The following is a 20,982-nucleotide window of genomic DNA, read 5'->3' as shown; positions in this document are numbered from 1 at the left end:
TATATATATATATATATATATAATGTATATATATGTATATATATGTATATATATAATATATATATAATATATATATACGCATTTTTCCACACAACATCCTGCGATCGGCTCGTATGACCGTAGATATATTTCGTAGTTTAGTAACTTCTCAACAAGATTTAATTATTAGGACATAATTTTGCATATTTTTATAAAAATACATTGTTTTAAAAGAGACCAAGCGGCTCCATAAACGCGCTCGTTTTTATTCCACTTCGCATAACATGTTGAACGATTGAAAAACATAGATAGAAATATCAATGCGAGGTCAAAAATTTAATTTCGATAGTCGAACACAATCATCGAGAACTTCGATAATCGTTAATCGTGCGCGTCAATCTCGTTGGTGGGTCCCATCCGTGATATCGAGAAGGAACGTAAGAAAAAAAAAAAAAAGAAAGAAAGAAATATAAGCAACAGAAAAGAAAGGGTGCTCCGGCTTCGTCGAGGTTGGACCCGGGGAATAATTAATATACCATGGACGCATAACGAACGACTCCGCGATGCAGTCTGTTTGTTTTCGGACGGTTCTTTACTCGGCCTCGGGCTTGTCGGTCGTATCTCTCTCTCTCTCTCGAGTTGGGGCCCCTCTTCGACCTCCCGCTGCTTTCCCCCTGTTCTCTTTTTATTTTAAACGTACGCGCACGCGGGATATTGTCCCCCTATGCCGACGAGAGTCCTCTGTTTGCGTTTCTCCACTCGGAGAGAGAGGCTACCGGGTCCTTATTTCAACTCCCGTCTAATTTATAACGCAGATTTTTCCGAAAACGTACGATGACATAATTTTTTTCTTTTTTTTTATCCAAATTTGTGTGCGATAACTTTTGTTTAATATTCGGAAAAAAATTTATTTCGACAAGGACAAAAGAACACAGGGAATAAAAAAATAAAGGAATAAATAAAAAATAGAAGGATGACTGTATAAATATAGAAGAACAAAACGCAAGAGAACAACGACTCTCTGGTAGAACGAACAAAAAAGTCTTATGAGTCAGAATTAATCACGGTCGCGGATGTTATTTTTATGCCTAATATAAATTTTCCAATTTTTCTGAAACACATACCGTGTGACCTGCAATAGAACACGACGTGAAATCGTTAAGTGTCCCTTGGTCTCTTTGTTTCGGTGCGTTATTTGACAGTTTACGTCGAGAAAGAAAGAGAGAGAGAGAGAAGAAAGGCATGCGGCGCGCACAACGGGGCAATCCCTCTAGCACGCCTCCCTCTACACGTTTATCCTCCTCTCTCCGCTTTAATCTTTCTTTTGTGACTCGACTGTTTTAGCGTTTTTTATTCCCTGATGAGCTGAATTCCGACAGGCCACGAACGAAGAGACGTCTCGTTCGCGGGAAGGGAAGAGAAAGAGAGAAAGACGGGACGGAGCAAGACATCGCTGCGGGCTTATTAGCAAGAAACCGGTGGGGAAAGACGAGGTCGCGAAGGGGGAATCGGCAAGATGGTGGGATCTCGGGAGGGATTGGGGCAAATGAAGCCGAGCGTGCTTGCAGATAAAGATGGCTTCGCAATATCATAATAAACTATGCGCCTCGTATCTTCTCTCTCTTTCTCTGTCTCTTGATTTTTTTTTTTTTTTAATTTATTTCGTACGGTCCTCATTAGCGCACATCGGGTTGCGCGTCAGGAATGAGCTTCACCCTCCTGTTGTGTTGTATATATATATATTTTACGCCGCGTCGTGATTTTTCAAAACCGCGGGTGGATTTGCTCGAAACTTGTCTTTCTGTAGCAAAGACATTTTCGTCTTTTGAAATTCGTTTTTTACGAGCTGGACGCTCGAAGAGAGCCTGAAAGAAATCGAACACTCTTGAATGCTCTTGACAAGCTTTTGGAACATAAAAACTCAATTTCCTCGCATTAGTTTTGAAGAGAAGTGGTCGGCAACGACAACAAACGGGAGAAAATTCGAAAACTTGTAAAATATGTACTTTTTGTGAATACACAGTCAAACCTCGATAACTCAAATCTCAAAGGAAGAGCTAAAGTCTTCGATTTGTAGAGGTTTCGACTTATCGAAGATCTTTTTTCCTTTCCGCGGAGCGGAAGGAAATGAAAAAAATTTTCGTCTTATAGAGGGGTTTTCGAGTTATCGGAGGTTTGACTGTACACCGAAAAAATTTATATTCTCGTAAGATTTTATACTTAAAAAATCTGAAAGATTTTAGATGATATTCTTCTAAAATTAACAATATATTCTTTATTTAAGAATATATTCTTTATTTAAGAATATAGTTTTTTTCGATAGTGAGATATATTTGTTTTTCTATAGAAGCTTTTTATATTCTAATCAGTATATATTCTTATCAATATTACTATTTAGAGGATTTTCCTCTTAAAATAAGAAACTCTTCGTGGCGCCTATTTTAGTATAAAATATACTTAAAGTAAGTGGGATATCCTCAAAACAAGAATACAATTTTTTCGGTGTACGTGTATATATATATATATACACCGAAAAAATTATATTATAAGCAGAAGATTTTATACTTAAAAAATCTTCTTAAAGATTTTAGATGATATTCTTCTGTATTTAAGAATATATTCTTTATTTAAGAATATATTCTTTATTTAAGAATATATTCTTAATTTAAGAATATAGTTTTTTTCGATAGTGAGATATATATGTTTTTCTGATAGAGGCTTTTTATATTCTAATCAGTATATATTCTTATCAATATTACTATTTAGAGGATTTTCCTCTTAAAATACAAAACTCTTCTCGGCGCCTATTTTAGTATAAAATATACTTAAAGTAAGTGGGATATATCCTCAAAACAAGAATACAATTTTTTCGGTGTAGTTTCACACACTTTTTTGTGTTTCACATTCATGCCGACCGTGTTTCATGACTATTTCATCGAGACACATGATATATTAATTTACATATATTTTATAGAAGACAACATAAATGTGTTAAAAGTAAAAAAAAAAAAAAAAAAAAAAAAAAAAAAAAAAAAAAAAAAAAAAAAAAACAAGTAAACAAATATATTTTAACATCCGATATAATTTTATCGAAGGTTTGAATTATTTCCTTTGTTACAGATTATTCCGACGAAGTGAGATGTTACTGCAATCAACCGGATTGCGTTCGTCAGGGATACATGTGTCGCGGTAGAAAGGGTTGCTTTACAGAAATACCATTAGGTGCAAATGTGCCGCTTTTGAAAGCGGAACACAACGCTCACAGCGGTTGTCTGGACGAGAGTTATAAAAGTCGTAAGTGCCCTACGGGATTTCTCTGTTGCAGTCAGGATCTCTGCAACCACGTAGACAACCCCGCGATGAAAAGCAGACTCAACAAGACCCTACAAGGTTGTTCTAATACAAGTGTTCTCTCTCTCTCTCTCTCTCTTTCTCTTTTTCCCTCGTTTTTTTATTTAGATCTAGAATATTTTCTACATTTTTCTCATCTGCTGTGGTGTTTATTGCACTGCATATATGCATATCATTACATACAGGGTGTCCCATAATTGCCGTCTCACCGCTCGTAGGCGAGAAGAGAAGGGGTTATTTCTAAGACGAAAAGTCCTATACCACTTTGAAAGATTTGCAATAATTAACGAAATGTTAATTAATAAAGATCCGCTAATCAGTTTGCATGCAGCGTAAGGACAGCCCGGTCTATCGCGCCGTAGCGACGGAATGGAAGGAGTTAATAAAATAGGCTGTCCTTTTACGCTGAATGCACGCTGATTAGCGGATCTTTATTAATTGATATTTCCTTAATTATTGCGAATCTTCCAAAGTGGTACAGGACTTTTCGTCTTAGAAATAACCCCTTCTTCTTGCCTACGAGCGGTGAGACGGCAATTACGGGACACCCTGTATATATAATGGTGGTGTTGTGTTATGTACATATATACATGTATATATATGTATATAGCACCACACATATGCGTACATATTAAGCTGTTGCTCCGCATCTAATTAGAACGCGATGTTTCCACAAATTATTATTGCAAATTGACATTAATTTCTTAAAAATAAATATAAAACAATTCAAAAATTCAAAAATATCAAAAAATCAAAAAACAAATCTAAAACAAAATATAATTTAAACGAAATACTCACTCGAAGCTCTTGCGAAAAAATATTTGTTCACTTTATTTGTTTGTTACAACGCTGATTGTAATGTATTGCTTGTTGATTAATGTTGTTGTAGAGTTGGCTGGCGATCAACGTGCGTATTTGGCGCCCTTGCACCCGAACAGTCAGGAAAGGCAGACGGACAATTTCTTTTCGACGGTTGCCATCGTCGTTGGTATTATCGGACTCATCATTCTGTTGATCATTGTTGTCATCGGTATAAGATGTCTCGAGCCCATACAGTCGCAAAACGGAAATAAATACGTGTCACATCCCGACAACGGGCCGCCCTTACTCGGACCACCGAAAGTGCCTCTGGTTTAAAAAAAAAAAAAAATTCCACAAATATCCAAAGACAAAAGTTTTTTTTCAACGAGATGTTCTGCCAATATAAATAATAGTTTAATAAATTTAGTAGAGCTGATTGCGCTGGTTCTAATATATATGACTCGCACAGTTGTGCCATATATTTTACGTATGTACATTCGAATTCACCCCGTACCAAGGTGCCAAGGATTCACGTTGAAGTCGAATCGAATCTGCTAGATTCTTTTAGACTTCTTTTTGACGCGATAATCTTCTAACTTCGACGTGTGATTGAACAAAATCCACGATCTTTTACCCCATTTGTAATTCATAAATATATTATAAATACGCAAATCACCGCGAGATTTTCCAAAAAAAAAAGGTCGAGTCATATACTTAAAAGTCCAGCTGTGTAAAAGGCTATAATAGAAAGTTAGCGCGGGGCCTAACGGGAAGGCTCTTGACTTGGCTGTGAATTTTTCTGAAGAAAAAGCAACTACTATTATTGTAAATTAATATCGTAACGATAATGTATTACTTGTTGCATTTTCTCAAAAAAAAAAAAAAACGTCGACGCGCGACGGCGCGCGAAACACGCGCTGTCGCGAAAAACAAAGAGTGAGAAACGGGTCGGAATGTTTTGTCAAGACCCTCAAACACATGACGTTGCGACATGATATATGTGACACATGTCGTTATAAGTATTGTAAATATAAAATATGTTCGTATATATATATATATATATGTATTTTTTATTATATATTGAATGATAAATCGAATTCAAATGATGTTAGTGATAGGGTGGTATAATTGGCGCGACTTGTTAACGTTGCGACCATTTATGGAATTCTATTTTTTTTTCTCTCTAAGAATATTATTATATATAAATTTTACTTTTACAAATAACTGTGCGTAGCCTCTCTCTCTTTCTCTCTCTCTCTCTCTCTCTAAAGTATAAGAAATTTATAATTTTACAAATCAATGAAATTCACACGATAAAAATAAAATTTGTAGTTAATACACAAATGGGGGGTTGTGCTGCGATTTTTGAACTGCAGCTATTAAATTTGTGTGTGAAAGTGTACTCTCTTTTTACCCTACCTACTTTATAATTATATTACCTTTTAAGAACGTATTCTGTATAAACACTATATTGTGATAGTACGACATAATAATGAACTAAAATAAAAAAATAATACATGTAAGATTTATCCAGATCTTTGTTTTACACGTGTTAATCTTGTGAAAAATAAATTCTGAAAAATCATCTAAAAGTGCATTTTTTTTTTTTTTAACTGTCTTCTCAATGTTTTGTCTCTATTTATTTGTTCTTTTTTTTTCCATCAATAACATACACATTTTACATCGAGGTATCCGATATATAGGTAGGGTACGCGTCATTACTCTATAAAATAGGTATTTATTCGTTTGATCAGCTCAGAAAAGTGATCTCGTGCTGTATTTGCAAATATCAGTCATAAAATTCGCGTATAATATAATAATAAATGTTAGCATCACAGCTTAAAAACGATTTATCATTTTTTTTTTTTTTTTGTTTTTTTTTTCCAGTAGAGCACGTATTTCGTCGATTTGAAAAAGTTCTACCAGTTGATTTTTTCTTCAAGTTCAAGTGTTTGTTTTTTGTTTTTCTTACTTATTCATTCATTCATTCATTTTTGTTTTATTTCATTTAAATGTCTTTTATTACCAAATCACCATCTCTCCGTACGTACTTCGAGTCATCTCACGAATTAAGCGCATTATTATTTTATAAAAAAATACTGTTCAAGATTCTTGTAAAGAGAGCCGGCGCAATTCGTCGTCTTTATCTTTAGTGTTCTCTTCCCTACTCTCTTCTTGTTTCTTTGAATTTGTTTAATTCCAAATAGAATAGTTGGCTTGGTTCGATTTTTTTCGTTTTTTTACTAGCCAGCGGAATGACGTTGCAATTTGTTAACTTGTACTTGCCAGTATGCGAACGAGTTTTTATTTGCGAGTTAAATTTATTTACCAAAAACGGATAAACAAAACAGACAGTTTTAAGATAAAATCTGTGAACCAGACCAAAATCTTTGTTGATTTTCAATCATTTTGTAATTAATTATTTGTGACTTTCCTGTGAAAAAAAAATTGCCATCCAACAGTAACGCGGCCGATATGTTGGTCACTTATTAAATGTCCGTATTATACTCAGCATCGATTCGATTGCAGTAATCTGGCAGGATAACTGGAGTTTTTTTTTTTATGTCCGACAAGAAATCGTTTAAATCCAGCAAATAATTAAAATAACTCGACGGAGGTTAACTCGGGCTCGACAATTCGAAATTAAATTTTTTAACAAACAAATAGGAAATCGAGAAAAGAGCGAGGAAGTAGGCGTAAACGTTAAAAAGTATATATTAATCGCGCCAGTTCTATTGCAATATATGTTGTCTTCTATTTTATTACTTTGTTGTTATAGACCTGGAACGAGAAAACAAAAAAATTTTTTTTTTGTTTTAAAAGAAACTCCAGTTTCTTTTAAAGTCAAATTGATTCTCTTCAAGCATTTATAAATTTTATACCTACGTATGTACAAATGTCGTACCATACGTCTAGGTATAATTGAGATTTAGCTTGTTTCTTTTTTTTTTCTTTCTTTTTTTCTTTTTCTTTTTTTTTTTTTTTTCAGTCATAACCCGTAAAATAGGTTTTCTCAGTAACATTGGTGATGGGTACGGAGTAAAATTTAAGAGAGTATTTCTCCGAATGATTTAACATAGGCCTCGTGAAGCTTATTGATGAAGTCCGGATCACTTTTTAACAAGTAATTGAACGCTTGTAAAAGCTGATTCCTCGTCAATGGTTCCAGAGGTCTGTTCAAAGGTTCTGATGAGGGACTAGACGCAGCGAACATAACAGGAGGTATTAAAGCTGGCGCTGATCCTCTTCCTGACAACGTGGGTGCTGCCGCAGGCATAATATCGTCTGATGACTAAAACCAGAAAAGAAAACAAAAAAAAAAACAAGATTAAAATATTTTTGAACGTTCTTAATACAATATTCGAAGAATCACGAGGATTTTTGAAGGTGTTGTCTTACTGTGCTTCCAGAAGCGTGAGCAAATAATGATGCGAGAGGATTAGCGTTGTTGGCATTAGTAATGTCTGAAGCTTTAGAAGTTTTCGAAGTGGACGTATTGGTTGGCGACTGTATCCTGAGAAATCCAGTCGACCCGTTCGAATCATTATTAGTCCGTGTGACAGGTAGTGGAAGATCTTGCGTGACCGGCGCCGTCGGTGCCGTTGTGGACACTAACGATTCTTGTTGAGTCGTTTTGTTTCGTTTTTTAGATTTATTCGTAGAAGAAATTGGCGTCGATTGCGATTGGGTCGAAGGTTGCGGCGTTATGGATCTTTGTTGTTTTTCAATATGTTCTAGAGTGTGCGCCGCCGGATAAGACGGAAAACGTCCGAAAAACGGTTTGGTCTCGATTGCAACGGCGTTACCAGGAGCGGGTTGATCACTTGGTTTAAAATGTACTGGATTTACCTGAGTCAAAAAATACACGACGTGATAAATGAAAAAAATCAAAAATACCAAAATATGAAAAAAAAAGTAACTACTGATAAAATACCAACTTTTGCTTTTGCAAAAAAGTCCATTACACTTTGCGAAGTAACGTCAGGTCCTAAGGGAGCTGCCAGAGGTCCGCTAACATTGTCAGTTGTAGATGACAATGGAGATTTTGATCTCACTTTGTTGCCGCTATCACCGCTGCCTTTACCTCCTCCGCTGCTTCTACTTGTATTAAAATCTTCTTGCGCCTTGCTGAGCATACTGAATATATCTACATTGTTTACATTAGATCCCGATGTTTTCTTAGCCTTAACTACAGGCTTGTTATTGATCTTGAGGCTTTCTTCGCATTCCTTCAGAAGTTCATTTAGCATATTTGCAATACGCACACATTCTTCTTTCTCATAAAACCAGATACCATAAATATTACCTCTAGAATTTCTGTATAGCAAAAATGGTTCCTGCAGTTGCAAGTCTAAACCCGGCGAAACTGGTTCTACTAAATTATTTGTATTCAATCTGCAACACATTTAAAATTTTTGTTTCTGTGCGATCAACGCCAATTATTAATACAAAAAAAAAACGTATACAAATCCACCGGATAAATTCGCGATCAAAAAACAGTTTTCATATTTAATCAATGAATCATACTCAAGCGTATGATATACACTTGTAAATATACTTGTACACTATGTATATATTATGTTTCAGAGGCAATGTGTGTATACACTACCTGTTCATTATGAGGATGCTGTTGTAAGGCTCGCCGTTTCTCGAGTAGAGAAACAAAGCGCCTTCAATGTCGGTTTTCTCCCATTCGTTCTCATCCGCGTTGAATGTGTACAGAGCGACGTGAGTCGCGGTCTCGAGGATGTTCTTAACGTAGGGATCGACTCGTTTTAACGCGGCCACGTTCATCCTCAGTTCCGTCCGATCCGTCATGACGATGATGACAAACGATTGGGAAAACAAAAATTACGATACTCGCCGGCGGCCTAAATAAATTATCTCAGAGATCAAAGGTACGTTATTATTACGTTTCACCACAAACGCTCGGATCGCCCGGCTTGTTACGGTTGCGAGAAACTACGTATTTTCAAATAACACAAGCAGCTGCTTTCACGCTCGAACGCCATACTAGATTTTCTGGGTTTCGCATCGCTGGAAGCGCCGCCATTCGTCACGCGTTCGAAAGATGGCAACCAAATTCTCTCACATCCGTCGGTAACATGTTACCGACAATAGGAGCTGCGCACGTAAGGCCTGTTCTACAATACAGTCGTAAGCTGTAAGTCGTAAGAAATTGACCAATCACAATCAATTATTCTTCTGTAAAGGGCCGTCTACAATGGAGAGTTGTAGGCCGTAATAGTAAGAAATTGACCAATCACAGACAAAGTACAGAAGAATAATCGATTGTGATTTGTCAATTTCTTACTGTTACGGCCTACAACTCTCCATTGTAGACGGCTCTTAATTGGTCGATTTCTTACGACTTACAGCTTACGACTGTATTGTAGAACAGGCCTAAACTTTTCGACAAAATATCCGCACAAAAAAAAATTATACGATCGCCGAAGATCGCCGAAGATTGTTTTCGCACACACACGTGTAAACAAATTTATTTTAATAGAACACAAGTGTATACAGCGCGTATATAATTTTTCCGTCCCACTTTCGAACAGACTTCCTGGTAAAAAATTTTTCACATATACTTATATACACAAATTGCAAAATAACTTTATCAGTATCACGTATATTCCATATCAAATTGCAAAATAACTTTATTAGTATCACGTTAGATACAAAAAAATTATATAAAACTATATTTTGGCTATATTTTTAAAAAATTTTTGATATACAATCGTATACACTTATACACAAATTAAAATAATTATATCCAATTGTGCAAATTTATATGCCGAATATGTCCATACAATTTTACACACGGAGAATTTCTTTTTTTAAGAAAATGGCTTCAGAGACATTCCATATCAAATTGCAAAATAACTTTATTATAATAATATCACGTTAGATAGAAAAAAATTATATAAAACTATATTTTTGCTATATTTAAAAAAAACTTTTCATATACAATCATATATACTTATACACAAATTAAAATAATTTATATCCAATTGTGCAAATTTATATACCGAATATGTCCGTAAAATTTTATACGAATTTTATATGAAAAATTTTTTTACCAAGTTGTCAGATGCGATAACGCGAGCTGGTGTGGTTTAAACAAATATAGCACGCGCGCGCTAACTTTTTGCAATCAAACTTCGTCAGATTTTTCAAATAAATAAAGTCGGCGAGCGGTTCTTTCGCTTTGCGAACCCCACGTAGTAGTTGCGATGTGCGTCACGTGTGGACTTAGCGCTGACGAACCGGGACGGAAAAGCGATGATGACATTTGAAACCTGGAGGAGCCTGCGTGCAACCGCTCTCACAGTTTTCTCTCTTCTTCGACGGATTGTTTTCTCCAAAGGAATAGAGCCGAGAGAAACGAGAGCAATTGAAATTGGATGATCGTCGACGCGAGTCTAAGATCCGGTATTCAGAAGCCGAATTTCATAATATTTGTAAGATCGTCGTAAGTTTTCATCTTCCATAGGATTATCCACGGTCACGTTCTATTTCTCTTCGGCGTCTCTGAAACAAAAAATTAAATTTTCAGAGACGATCTTCGAACACAAGATCCCGACCGTGAATATTTATATCGGCTTGCGATTACATACAACGTAGATAAATTTTGGTTCTGATTGGTCGAATTCCAAATGCGCAACGCCGCACGAATCTCCGAGTTGCAAGTGTGGTCCGTAGTCCGAAGAAGAAGCTCTTCGGCTTCGGGGGGAAAACTCCGTGTGCTCTCTCGCATCTGCTCGGAGTAGGTACGAAGTAAAGAAAAGAAAAAAAAAAAAGAGCGTGAAATGTTGATGCGTATACACGTTGTTGTTGAAGATTTCGTAGGCGCGAGAGAGAGAGCGTGAAACGTGTGTTGTTGTTCCGCGGGATTTGAAAGGGTAAGGTAAGGAAANAAAAAAAAAAAAAAAAAAACGAGAGAGTTGCGAAATAAAAACGCGAAAACAATTTATTAACAAGCAAACGTTTCAACGCTACCGCACACTTGAAAAAAAAAAAAAAAAAAAAAAACTGAGGAGTGTGTGTGTGTGTGTGTGTACGCGCGAGGGGAAAAATTTGTATTCCACCTAGAGACGGCGAGTCATCGTGATTGTCATGCATCCCGCCACGGCAGGGAATGATTCGCGTCCCCGCCCCAAAAATAAGCAGTTTGGCCCAGTACGATTCGTCGTTGCGGACACCGAGGGACGGTAGACGTCGTCGCCATCGTCGCCGCCGTCGCCGTCGCCGCCGTCGCCGTCGTCGTCGTCGTCGTCGCGAAAAGACCGAGCGCGGTCACACGGAGCGCGATTTCTTGGTTAGTGGTTATAGGCACGTTTATCATCTTTGAATCAGCTGTTGTGTGGCCCCCAATGGCAGAGACACGCGCGCGTGCGGCCCGCGCGATTCTCTCACACCTCCGATAATATCCCCCGAAGAATTATTATTATTTGTGCCCCCTTTGTGCATTCAAGTCGATATTTCGCAACGCGGAGAGCGGAGAGAGCACGCTAAAGTTAACCTCCTTCCTCGTTCGCAAGTCCGAAACCAAAAATTTCGCCATTCGAGTGATTTTGATTTTTTGGTGATTTTTCGAACTGGTTCGAGTGTGTTCGCACGTTGTTGTTGTTGTTGTTGTTGTTCGACGTCAAGTTCGGGGAGTTGTTTTTTTTTTTTTTTTTTCGTTTCGAAATATTCGAAAACTCTCTCCGTCGCTCGGTTTTGTGTTTTGGTTTTTCTTCTGCCGCCTTAAAAAATCTTTGCGGCGCGAGCGCGAGAAGAAGACGGAAGAAAAGTAGAACGGCCATGAGATATCCATGTGTGTGACATATTTCGATCTTTTATGTTATTTTTAAACCGATGATATACAAAACACTCGGAAAACACAAAGTGTGTGCTTGCAAAAACTCCCCCTCCCCCCCGTCTTACGCTCGTCTTCGGAAAATTATTCTTGGAATGTGGCTCTTGCGGTCTCTCCGTTAGCTTTTGTTTGTTTCATGTTTTTTTTTCGGATAGAGATTAATCCGAAGAACGGATTAATCTTTGAATAATTGAAATTTCTCTATATATATAATTTGCGTGCGCGAAATCACTGATTTTATTATTGTTGTTTTGCAGGTTTGTAATATTAGTGAATATATAATTTTACAAAATTAGCAAATTGTTGATATCAAAAAAGAAAAAAGAAAAAATCGAATCGTCGTTTCTCAATCGAGAAGAGAAGAAGGATGTCACTAAAACCAAAAAGAGTGGATTTTAACCAAACGTGGAACGCGTTGCAAGAGACTGTCAAAGGAGTGATAACGCTAGCAAATATTCCACGCGCCACATGGAACGATAGATTTAGGTATATTCAAGCATATCCGAGAGATATACGGATTTAAACAAGAAAAAAAAAAAAAATACAAAACATGCGTGATAAAATATTTAATGTTGTGCAATTGCAGCGATGTCTATTCCCTGTGCGTTGCTTATCCGGAACCACTTGCGGATCGTTTGTACAACGAGACAAAAAGGTTTTTGATCAATCATGTTGAACTCATGCTGGTGCAGGTTTCCAATGAGAAGCAGGATATGCTACAGGCTTATTATCGAGCCTGGATGGAGTATTCCCAGGGCATTTACTATCTGCATAGCTTGTACTTATATCTAAATCAACAACACATTAAGAAGCAAAAACTTTCGGAGGCGGAACTCATTTATGGCGTAAATTCTAACAATGACGATGAATGTCAGGAACAGATGGAGATCGGCGAGCTGGGTCTGGACATTTGGAAGAGGAAGATGATAATGCCGCTTAAAGACAAGCTTGTTTCTCTTCTGCTTGTGTGTATCGACGCCGACAGAGATTCCAAGTATGAACTCGCGCCTGACGATGTTATCGATGTTATTTGCGGTGTCATAGACAGTTTCGTTCAGGTGGAAAAATACAAGATGAAGGGACAATTAAATGTAATGTATCATCATGCGTACTATCCCCCTGTTCCGTTATTACTGGCAGTACTGAAAATTTATAGGTTCACGTTACGTATCCTACAGATTGTTCAATACTGCCAGTAATAACGGAACAGGACCTATATTACCGTGTACTATTATTGTTATTCTATTACCACTGTATATATTCATGTAATATCTGTTGCTAATTGTTTTTTTATGAGAACAAACAAGTTTTATCAAACGCAACTTTTTTAAAAAACAAAGAAACTTTCTGATTGTCCAGCTGTATCAAGAAATTTTCGAAGAACCTTATTTGCAAGCAAGCGGAGTGTTTTATACGGCGGAGGCGGCGTTGTTGCTGCAGCAGTCGAACGTTACGCGTTACATGGAAAAAGTCACGTGGAGACTCAATCAAGAGGAGCAACGTGCGCATAAATTTCTTCATTACAGTTCTATACCAAAAGTGCGCCATTGTTTGTTTGTTTTTTTTTTTTTGTGAAAATTTCAAAAATTATTATTCTATTTCAAATCGGTGTGGATACAAACGACGTGGATGCTTTCTCGTTGCAGGTGAGAGAATGTTGCGAGAAGAAGATGATAGCCGCGCAAGCTGCCTGGCTTCACATGGAAGCGGAAACTATGATAAAAAACGAAAGTATACGCGGCCTGGCGCTTCTTTATCCGTTGCTTAAACCTTTGCCAGGAGGTTTGGATCCGCTTATACAAAAACTAACTCAACACATTATTCAACAAGGATTGCACGCAATTGGGTCTTTGCAAGGAGAAAATGTGAGTGTAGCGTATATATATTGACAAACGTTTTTCTAAGATAAGCGTCTTAGATTTTTGAGCAGCTAAACAAGAAGATGAAAATTTCATTAATTTTTTCAGGTGTACACCCAATTTGTGGAAAATATGCTAAAAGTACACTCTAAATACTCGGAATTGATTAGGGACGTATTCAAATCGGATCAAAGTTTTGTGAGCGCCCTCGATAAAGCGTGTTCCGCCATTGTGAATTGCAGGCCCGCTCCAAAGCAACCGGTCCGAGCGCCAGAATTGGTACGTTTGTCAGAAATTTATAGTTTTTTTTTTGTTTTTTTTAAATTTTATATAAGAGACACAATTTTTTTCTCTCTCTATTAATTAATAACTTACATTTACGTTACAGCTGGCGAAATATTGCGACTCTCTGTTAAAAAAATCTCCAAAGGCAGCTTCGGAGAGCGAAATCGAAGACAAATTGAAACGGTCGATAACCGTGTTCAAATACGTGGACGACAAGGACGTGTTTCAGAAGTTTTATTCGCGAATGCTGGCGAAACGATTGATACATCAGCAATCGCAGTCCATGGACGCCGAGGAAATGATGATCGATGATCTGAAACGAGCGTGCGGTTACGAGTTTACGAACAAACTTCACAGAATGTTCACGGACATGTCTGTCTCGGCGGATCTGAACGCGAAATTTACGGCGTCTTTGCGAGAAAACGGAGACGGTGAGAACCAATTGGGCACCGGTTTCGGGGTGAAGGTGTTGCAAGCCGGCGCTTGGCCGCTCGGATTACCGCCATCGGCAGGCCCGTTTCATATTCCGCAGCAATTGGAAAAATCCATACAAGCGTTCGAGACATTTTATCACATGCAATTTAGCGGTCGCAAGTTAACGTGGTTGCATCATCTGAGTCAGGGCGAATTAAAATTCAACTACTTGAAGAAACCGTATTTAGTCACCGTGCAAACTTATCAAATGGCATTGTTGTTACTTTTCGAACAATGCGATTCGATACCGTGCCGCGAAGCAGCGACGTCATTGCATCTGTCCCATGAACAATTAATCAAACACGCCGGCAGTCTCGTTGACTGCAAAATTCTAAACAAATCATCGACCGGCGATCTGGAAGAGGACACAGTGCTCGAGCTAAATTTTGATTACTCCAACAAAAGAACTAAGTTTCGTGTGACAGGTGCGTTGCAGCGGGACGCGCCCCAAGACGCGGAGGCCACGCATCGCAGTGTGGACGAGGACCGGAAAATGTTCTTGCAAGCGGCCATAGTTCGTATCATGAAAAGCCGCAAGCTGTTGAGACACAATCAACTTATACAGGAGGTGAGGTTTACAGTTTAAGGAATTCAATTTGAGAAATAGCGAAACGTAAATAATATGATTCTGTTATTTCAGGTGCTGAGTCAGTCGAAAGTTACGTTTGCGCCTTCTATCGGAATGATCAAAAAGTGTATCGAAACTCTGATCGATAAACAGTACATCGAACGTACTGCAAACAGCGCGGATGAGTACTCGTATATTGCGTAACCTTCTAACGTTTGCCACTAATTTATTTGATTCAAAAAAAAACAAAAAAACAAAAAAAAAAAACTATGTCTCAAAAACGTTCTATTGAGAATTACAAAACAAATCCTGACTGATACCGATCGAATGAGTTATTGGAAGTGTTCAGCTCGGTCTCGAAAAAAAAAAACAAAAAAAAAAAAGAAAAGCTCCATCACGTGAAAACTCGAAAGAATTTTTTTTAGTGAATTTCGCGAGAGATCAGGAAGAGTTGTCTCTAGATAGGTTGCTTCGCTCTTAGGATCAATTAACCTTACTTTAATGACTTGTAATATATGCACTGAATAAAGATGACGTTACTATTTTATATTTGGAGTAACACATCTATATATATATATATATATATTGTGGAAAGTAAATTTTTATATACGCGCGTGTGTGGATATACAAATTTTATTATATTTCTTTTATAATATATATAGAGAGAACGTTCGAGAATTGTTCTCAGAACAGATTGAGAGAGATCCTATATATATATAATTTTTTCTCTTTACAAAATACTTGCAATCTGCGGGGTACAAGGCACTGCGCGGTCGTTCTTTAAGTATTAATTACACACGTTCGTGTTACAATTTTCTGATCTCTTATTTTTTTAGAATACAATTTTTTTTCTTTTTTTTTATTTCTAATTGAAAACAATCCGAGAGAAAACAGCGTTTGTGAACTTTCGCAATAATACACATAATTTTTCTCTAAGATCAGAAAAATTTTTTATATTGCCGTCGTTTTACAATTGTGTTTAATGAATCAAAAAACTTCAGAAAAAGCACGGACTGAATATTTTCTTTGTTGTGAATAATGTTGTCGAATACTTATTTATATATATATATATATATATTCTCTTATAAACAGCTGTATTTTAGGAACGCGGAGGTTTTAGTTGTAACAATTCTGGATCGAGCAGCGAGTTAGCGTCAGCCTCTGTCTCTGGTGGTTTGTTCAAGTTGCTCACAATAAGAGACGACGCGCTGTCCGTGTTATTGTAAGGAGAGAAACCGGCCCATTCCATGCCGAGATAAATGGGAGGCGGACTGCACGGTGACTCCAGCAACAGATGATCCGGCTGTTGCGACTGATGTTGTTGCACCTCTTGACAATCCGACGGTGACAAATGTGACGTCATGTGAGTCGCGATTTTGCATTGCTTCTCTTGCTTGCGCCACTTGGCTCTTCTATTTTGAAACCATACCTATTTTGTGTCAAAAAAAAAAAAAAAACACGACGTAGTTAATACAATTATAATTGTTTGAATGCAAATTTATATATGAAACAGAACAGAGCATGTCGCAAATTACTTGTACTCTCGCTTCCGTTAACTGAATACGAACAGCAAGCTCCTCTCGAAAGAACACATCGGGATAATGCGTCTTCTGAAAAGCACGTTCCAACTCCTCCAATTGGAAATTGGAAAATGTGGTGCGATATCTGCGTTGCTTCCTTTTGCCGATTACGCAGGACGGTCTCTCCTCGCTTTCGGGACTGGTCGAGAAGTCGTACGCTGTGGGAAGGATCATACAAGTTTGTCTCAATTTAAGGAGACGAGATCAATATGCGATATTGTACTACAGGATGTGGAAGACTTCGAGATTGAAGCCGCGAACATCAGCGCGGTGCATTTAACATCTCCGCAATGTGGTGGCGACGCAAGAGTCAAGCCGCGACAACCTTCTCATCATGTCATCGAGACAGTAACCGCTCCATAACTGTTAAACTGATTACTACTAACTCTATTTAAGAAAAAGGGTTGACTGTGGATCCACTTAATGCACTTAGCAATAACTTAATTGAGCAACACCACCCCAACTTGGGGTGCCGGGCAGCAGGTCTCCGCCAGAGAGACGGAGAGAGAGAAAGATAGGCGGGTTTAATTAAATCAGGTTCGAGGGTAACACACGGTCACGTCGTGCACTTACTGAATTTCGTAGGGAAGCAGACCGAGGTGGATTGCGCGCCGCTGATCAGACCGGCCAAGGCGCCCGACTGTAGATCATCACCCTGGTTGATGTCGTCTGGAACACCCGCGGCCGAGGCTACGATCGCACTGGCCGACACAAGCGGATCGCGCGGTGCGCCAACTAGAAACAACTGTCTGCCACTTTCGTTCCCGCTCTCGTCTTCCTCGGTCAGATCCATTCTGCAAAATTCTTCGCTCAAGTCTCTCGAGCGCACTTGAATTAATGTTTTTTTTTTTTTTCGCGCGCGAAGTGCGCGCTTTATTACACGCTGCTGCAAGTTTTGGCGATGAGAAGAGTGTTCGTTTCGGATTCAAGTCAACTGCACAACTCCGACGTTTCCTCTTCCTTCGTTTTCTTCGCTTTTTTTTTCTTTCCTTACACCTGTACGACGTAAGCAGAGTAGGGGACAGAGTATACTCAACGCGAACACCCTCAAGGGGGTGTGGTGAAGCCAAAAAAATGTGTTGCTTGTATACCACTAAATCAATAGCACGGTCGTCATAGTACGGATGTATTACGAAAAAAAAGTTGCACATTTCTGACCAACGATGAGATATATACAATTTACAGAGAGAGAGAGAGAGAGAAAGAGTTTGCAAATATAAATTCTGTAGCGAAAGAGGATCTTGCCGTTGGTGTCTCGTTTGCATAGGAAGCTAAAATACGTATATTAAATATATATGTACGTTATTACAACTACTCTTTTGTTTCACAGTGATTTTAACAAATAACTTCTTCTTCAAAAAAAAAAAAAAACGTATAAAACATTTAATATTTCCAAAATTATAACTACTTAAGTATATTTTAGCTAAATAAATAAATTACACATTTAAACTTCATCAGAACTTTTTATTCGATGTGTAGTGTATTACAATATATGTACAAAATTTATATATATATATATATAGTGTATTCATTTGTACTTATAATAAATAATAAATAAATTGTGTGCCTTAACAGTGGTATTAACGGCTTACAATACGTATTATATGTTTCCCAGAGACACATATAAGAGACGGTATGTGAGAGACGGTCTAAATTTTTACATTAGGCCTTGTCTACAAAACCACTATTTTGTTTTGTTCTCCATCAAATCTTATGTAATAACGTCACACAATAATGTGCTCGAATATCTAAATTTGTTGTGTAAGTGGAAAACTTATAAAAAAATTATCAAACATTTATTTTGCAATAATAACACAGGCGCGCGCAACATGTAATGTAAAAAAATCACAATAGAGACGGATTCTAATCCATTTTCAAGAACACTCGATGCGTTCTTTCTCTCTTCTATTTGTTATTAGTCCGGTTGTACTTATTGGTCCCATTGCGTAAAATTCCAAGGACCGTTTTTTTTTTTTTTTTGGAAATTATCTTACACGTAGAAGAGACGGACTCGACTGGTAGACACTAACAGATCATCGTCGAAGAATTTCGTTTCTATTACGACGTTGCCGCTATTCACAACAACAAGAGCAACGTGTTAAAAACAACAACGACGACTTTCGAAACAACAATAATAATAAAAAAACAAAAAAATGTATAATTTCTACTCACTTCAATATATTAGCTGGCATCATTTGACTCTCCGGCGCGGCTTGGATCAAACTTTGCCACGTGTTGGTGCTGTTGGGAATGACAAAACCGAATTCGAAGAACCATTCTTCCAAACAACGACCCTTGAACAAAACTTTTTGCTCCAATCGAAACCTTTCCATCGGCTCGGCTGAACTGAAATTGATTTCTCTCGATACCGCGCGGCATCGCAATATCTTCTTTGGTACGCGCGCCTCGTGCTCGAAGTCAGGTACAGATCTACACAATAATTAATAAATAAAAATGATTACAAATTGTATTATATAATAATTCATTTTTTAATTACATTACATTTAAATGCCATTTGAGTTGAAACAAGAATTTAATTTATTTAACGTGATACAATATTCTGGATTTCAGAAACAACATTAAAAACCACTTACAAATCTTCGTTGCCTTGCCACAGTATCTTCCCGCTATCGGCGTCGCGCAAATTCATCCAATTACTGATGTAATTAATAATAATAATTAAGGACTGTATATAAAAAAATTGTCAATTTGTTTAGACAAATCGCGCGCGCAAAAATTCAACGTTGAACAAGAGCGGAATTGTTTAATTCAAAGAGAAAATTTCTCGGAATTTGATTGAAATTTACTTCTAACCCTAACCTAACCTGCAAACTGCGTCGAGAGAACGCGCTGTTTGGTTCGGTGCTAAAAAAACACATTGAAGTTCTAAATAAATAAATTATAATTTTCAAAAAGGATACACTTGAAAGCCTTTAAGGATATCCTCTCCTCGGGATGGCATTGTTAAAATTAAGCGCGCAAATCACAGAAACAATCTAACGGATATCAACACACAACCGCTGAACACAAAACAACCTATCGATCCGCCATACTCCACCGTAGGTACTCGACCGTCTTCACACAATTGTAAGTACTTGCGCGTGTGTGTGTGTGTGTGTGTGTGTGTGTGCGCGCGCGGTACAAAGTATGTCGTCCCGGTGTCGTCCGCCATGTAAAAATTATTATGCAAGAAATCCTACAAGGTGCAGAACTCGAACAACAATTAAATTGATCGCAATCGAGATTTTTTTTCCATTGGACGATTCGACTATTTTTGTCAGTTTTTTGTTTTCACTATATATATATGGTTTTGTATCGCGGACTTTTTGGATTTTTTTTTTTAATCAAGAATCAATTAGGAGAAAAAAAAAAAATTGTGTTTTTTCGTCTTCGAAGAAGTTTGTTGGCAGGTGTGAGATGCGCAAAGATGTCGCAAACAAAATAAGAAAGACGGAGTCTATTATTAATTTCTTAAATGTGGATACATTAAAAATATTTGTTGCGCAATCCGCACGGCTGTGCGTGCGAACTTAGTCAGAATTTTGTTAAACATCGGAAAAAGATCGATTTCTTCGCGAATCGAACTTTCTGATTTGATGCGTTGCAACAATGATATTATGTTTCTCGGGTCGAAGCTCGACGAGTTTTTTTTCTTTCTTTTTTTGCCACTACGCGCAAGTTGCAACATTTAATGTAATTTTCTGCAATGAAATATTTGATGTTAATACGTAATGTGTATATATATATATATATATATATCTATATATAATGTGTAGGTGTGTAAGATGTAGGTGGAAGAAAAGAGCCGCGAATGCATCCGGTTTTAAAACCACCTATCCGACAATGGGAGCGCGTCGCATATGAATCGACCGTAAACCGATGAATAGAGGAAACTTGGCGATGCAGAAATTACAAAGCGCCCAAGGTATATATTCTTACGATGGATTTGAATGCGGAGAGAACGCGCGGGATATTATTTTCCGCGCATTCGTAACCGCGATATTTCTATGTAATATAATGCGGAGCGAGATAGAATTTTGCGACGAAATTGAAAAGCGATCTCTCGATGGAATATTATTGTTGTAAATTATCTCCGAAACTTATTATACACACAGACATATATATATATATATATATATATATATATATATATTTCTGCAGCAATGCGTATAAATATATACATATACATATATATATATAATATCCCAGTCTAAACACAAA

The 20,982-nt window shown here is 37.4% G+C and overlaps 5 protein-coding genes and 1 long non-coding RNA gene across 6 annotated transcripts in view; 3 read left to right on the top strand and 3 right to left on the bottom strand.

Moving 5' to 3' along the window:
- The window catches only part of LOC109857835 (BMP and activin membrane-bound inhibitor homolog), a 21,737-nt gene extending 16,366 nt beyond the window's left edge, over positions 1-5,371 (top strand). Inside the window, exons 2-3 of the mRNA XM_020434561.1 lie at positions 3,100-3,369; positions 4,220-5,371. Of these exons, the coding sequence (XP_020290150.1) occupies positions 3,100-3,369; positions 4,220-4,467 (518 nt within the window). The 3' untranslated portion in view covers positions 4,468-5,371. The remainder of the gene's footprint in view (positions 1-3,099; positions 3,370-4,219) is intronic.
- Positions 5,372-5,987: 616 nt separating this feature from the next.
- Positions 5,988-9,133, bottom strand: LOC109857834 (mRNA-decapping enzyme 1A). The gene is made up of 4 exons (XM_020434560.1): positions 8,741-9,133; positions 8,070-8,526; positions 7,531-7,980; positions 5,988-7,423 (listed from the first exon to the last, which is right to left on the bottom strand). The coding sequence occupies exons 1-4, from the start codon at positions 8,947-8,949 to the stop codon at positions 7,178-7,180; spliced, it is 1,362 nt and encodes a 453-aa protein (XP_020290149.1). The 5' UTR covers positions 8,950-9,133; the 3' UTR covers positions 5,988-7,177.
- A 1,385-nt stretch (positions 9,134-10,518) lies between these two features.
- LOC109857833 lies at positions 10,519-12,291 on the top strand. Its single transcript, XR_002250545.1, has 3 exons — positions 10,519-10,606; positions 10,691-11,041; positions 12,253-12,291. It is a non-coding gene; the product is annotated as an uncharacterized LOC109857833 (long non-coding RNA).
- LOC109857830 (cullin-2) lies at positions 12,287-15,728 on the top strand. The gene is made up of 7 exons (XM_020434556.1): positions 12,287-12,481; positions 12,582-13,086; positions 13,355-13,534; positions 13,642-13,860; positions 13,963-14,133; positions 14,243-15,181; positions 15,254-15,728. The coding sequence occupies exons 1-7, from the start codon at positions 12,363-12,365 to the stop codon at positions 15,383-15,385; spliced, it is 2,265 nt and encodes a 754-aa protein (XP_020290145.1). The 5' UTR covers positions 12,287-12,362; the 3' UTR covers positions 15,386-15,728.
- Positions 15,729-16,034: 306 nt separating this feature from the next.
- LOC109857831 (homeobox protein ARX-like) lies at positions 16,035-18,220 on the bottom strand. The gene is made up of 3 exons (XM_020434557.1): positions 17,335-18,220; positions 16,717-16,919; positions 16,035-16,610 (listed from the first exon to the last, which is right to left on the bottom strand). Exons 1-3 carry the CDS (start codon positions 17,552-17,554, stop codon positions 16,281-16,283), a joined length of 753 nt encoding a protein of 250 aa, XP_020290146.1. The 5' UTR covers positions 17,555-18,220; the 3' UTR covers positions 16,035-16,280.
- Positions 18,221-18,679: 459 nt separating this feature from the next.
- Positions 18,680-19,815, bottom strand: LOC109857832 (retinal rod rhodopsin-sensitive cGMP 3',5'-cyclic phosphodiesterase subunit delta). The gene is made up of 4 exons (XM_020434559.1): positions 19,683-19,815; positions 19,356-19,418; positions 18,934-19,191; positions 18,680-18,833 (listed from the first exon to the last, which is right to left on the bottom strand). The coding sequence occupies exons 1-4, from the start codon at positions 19,721-19,723 to the stop codon at positions 18,752-18,754; spliced, it is 444 nt and encodes a 147-aa protein (XP_020290148.1). The 5' UTR covers positions 19,724-19,815; the 3' UTR covers positions 18,680-18,751.
- Between the last annotated feature and the right edge of the window lie 1,167 nt (positions 19,816-20,982).

Source organism: Pseudomyrmex gracilis, unplaced genomic scaffold (genome assembly GCF_002006095.1).
Source record: "Pseudomyrmex gracilis isolate BER0280 unplaced genomic scaffold, ASM200609v1 scaffold_175, whole genome shotgun sequence".
Lineage (NCBI taxonomy): Eukaryota > Metazoa > Arthropoda > Insecta > Hymenoptera > Formicidae > Pseudomyrmex > Pseudomyrmex gracilis.
The sequence above is the reverse complement of the archived record's forward strand: the minus strand, read 5'-3'. Positions and strand labels throughout refer to the sequence as shown.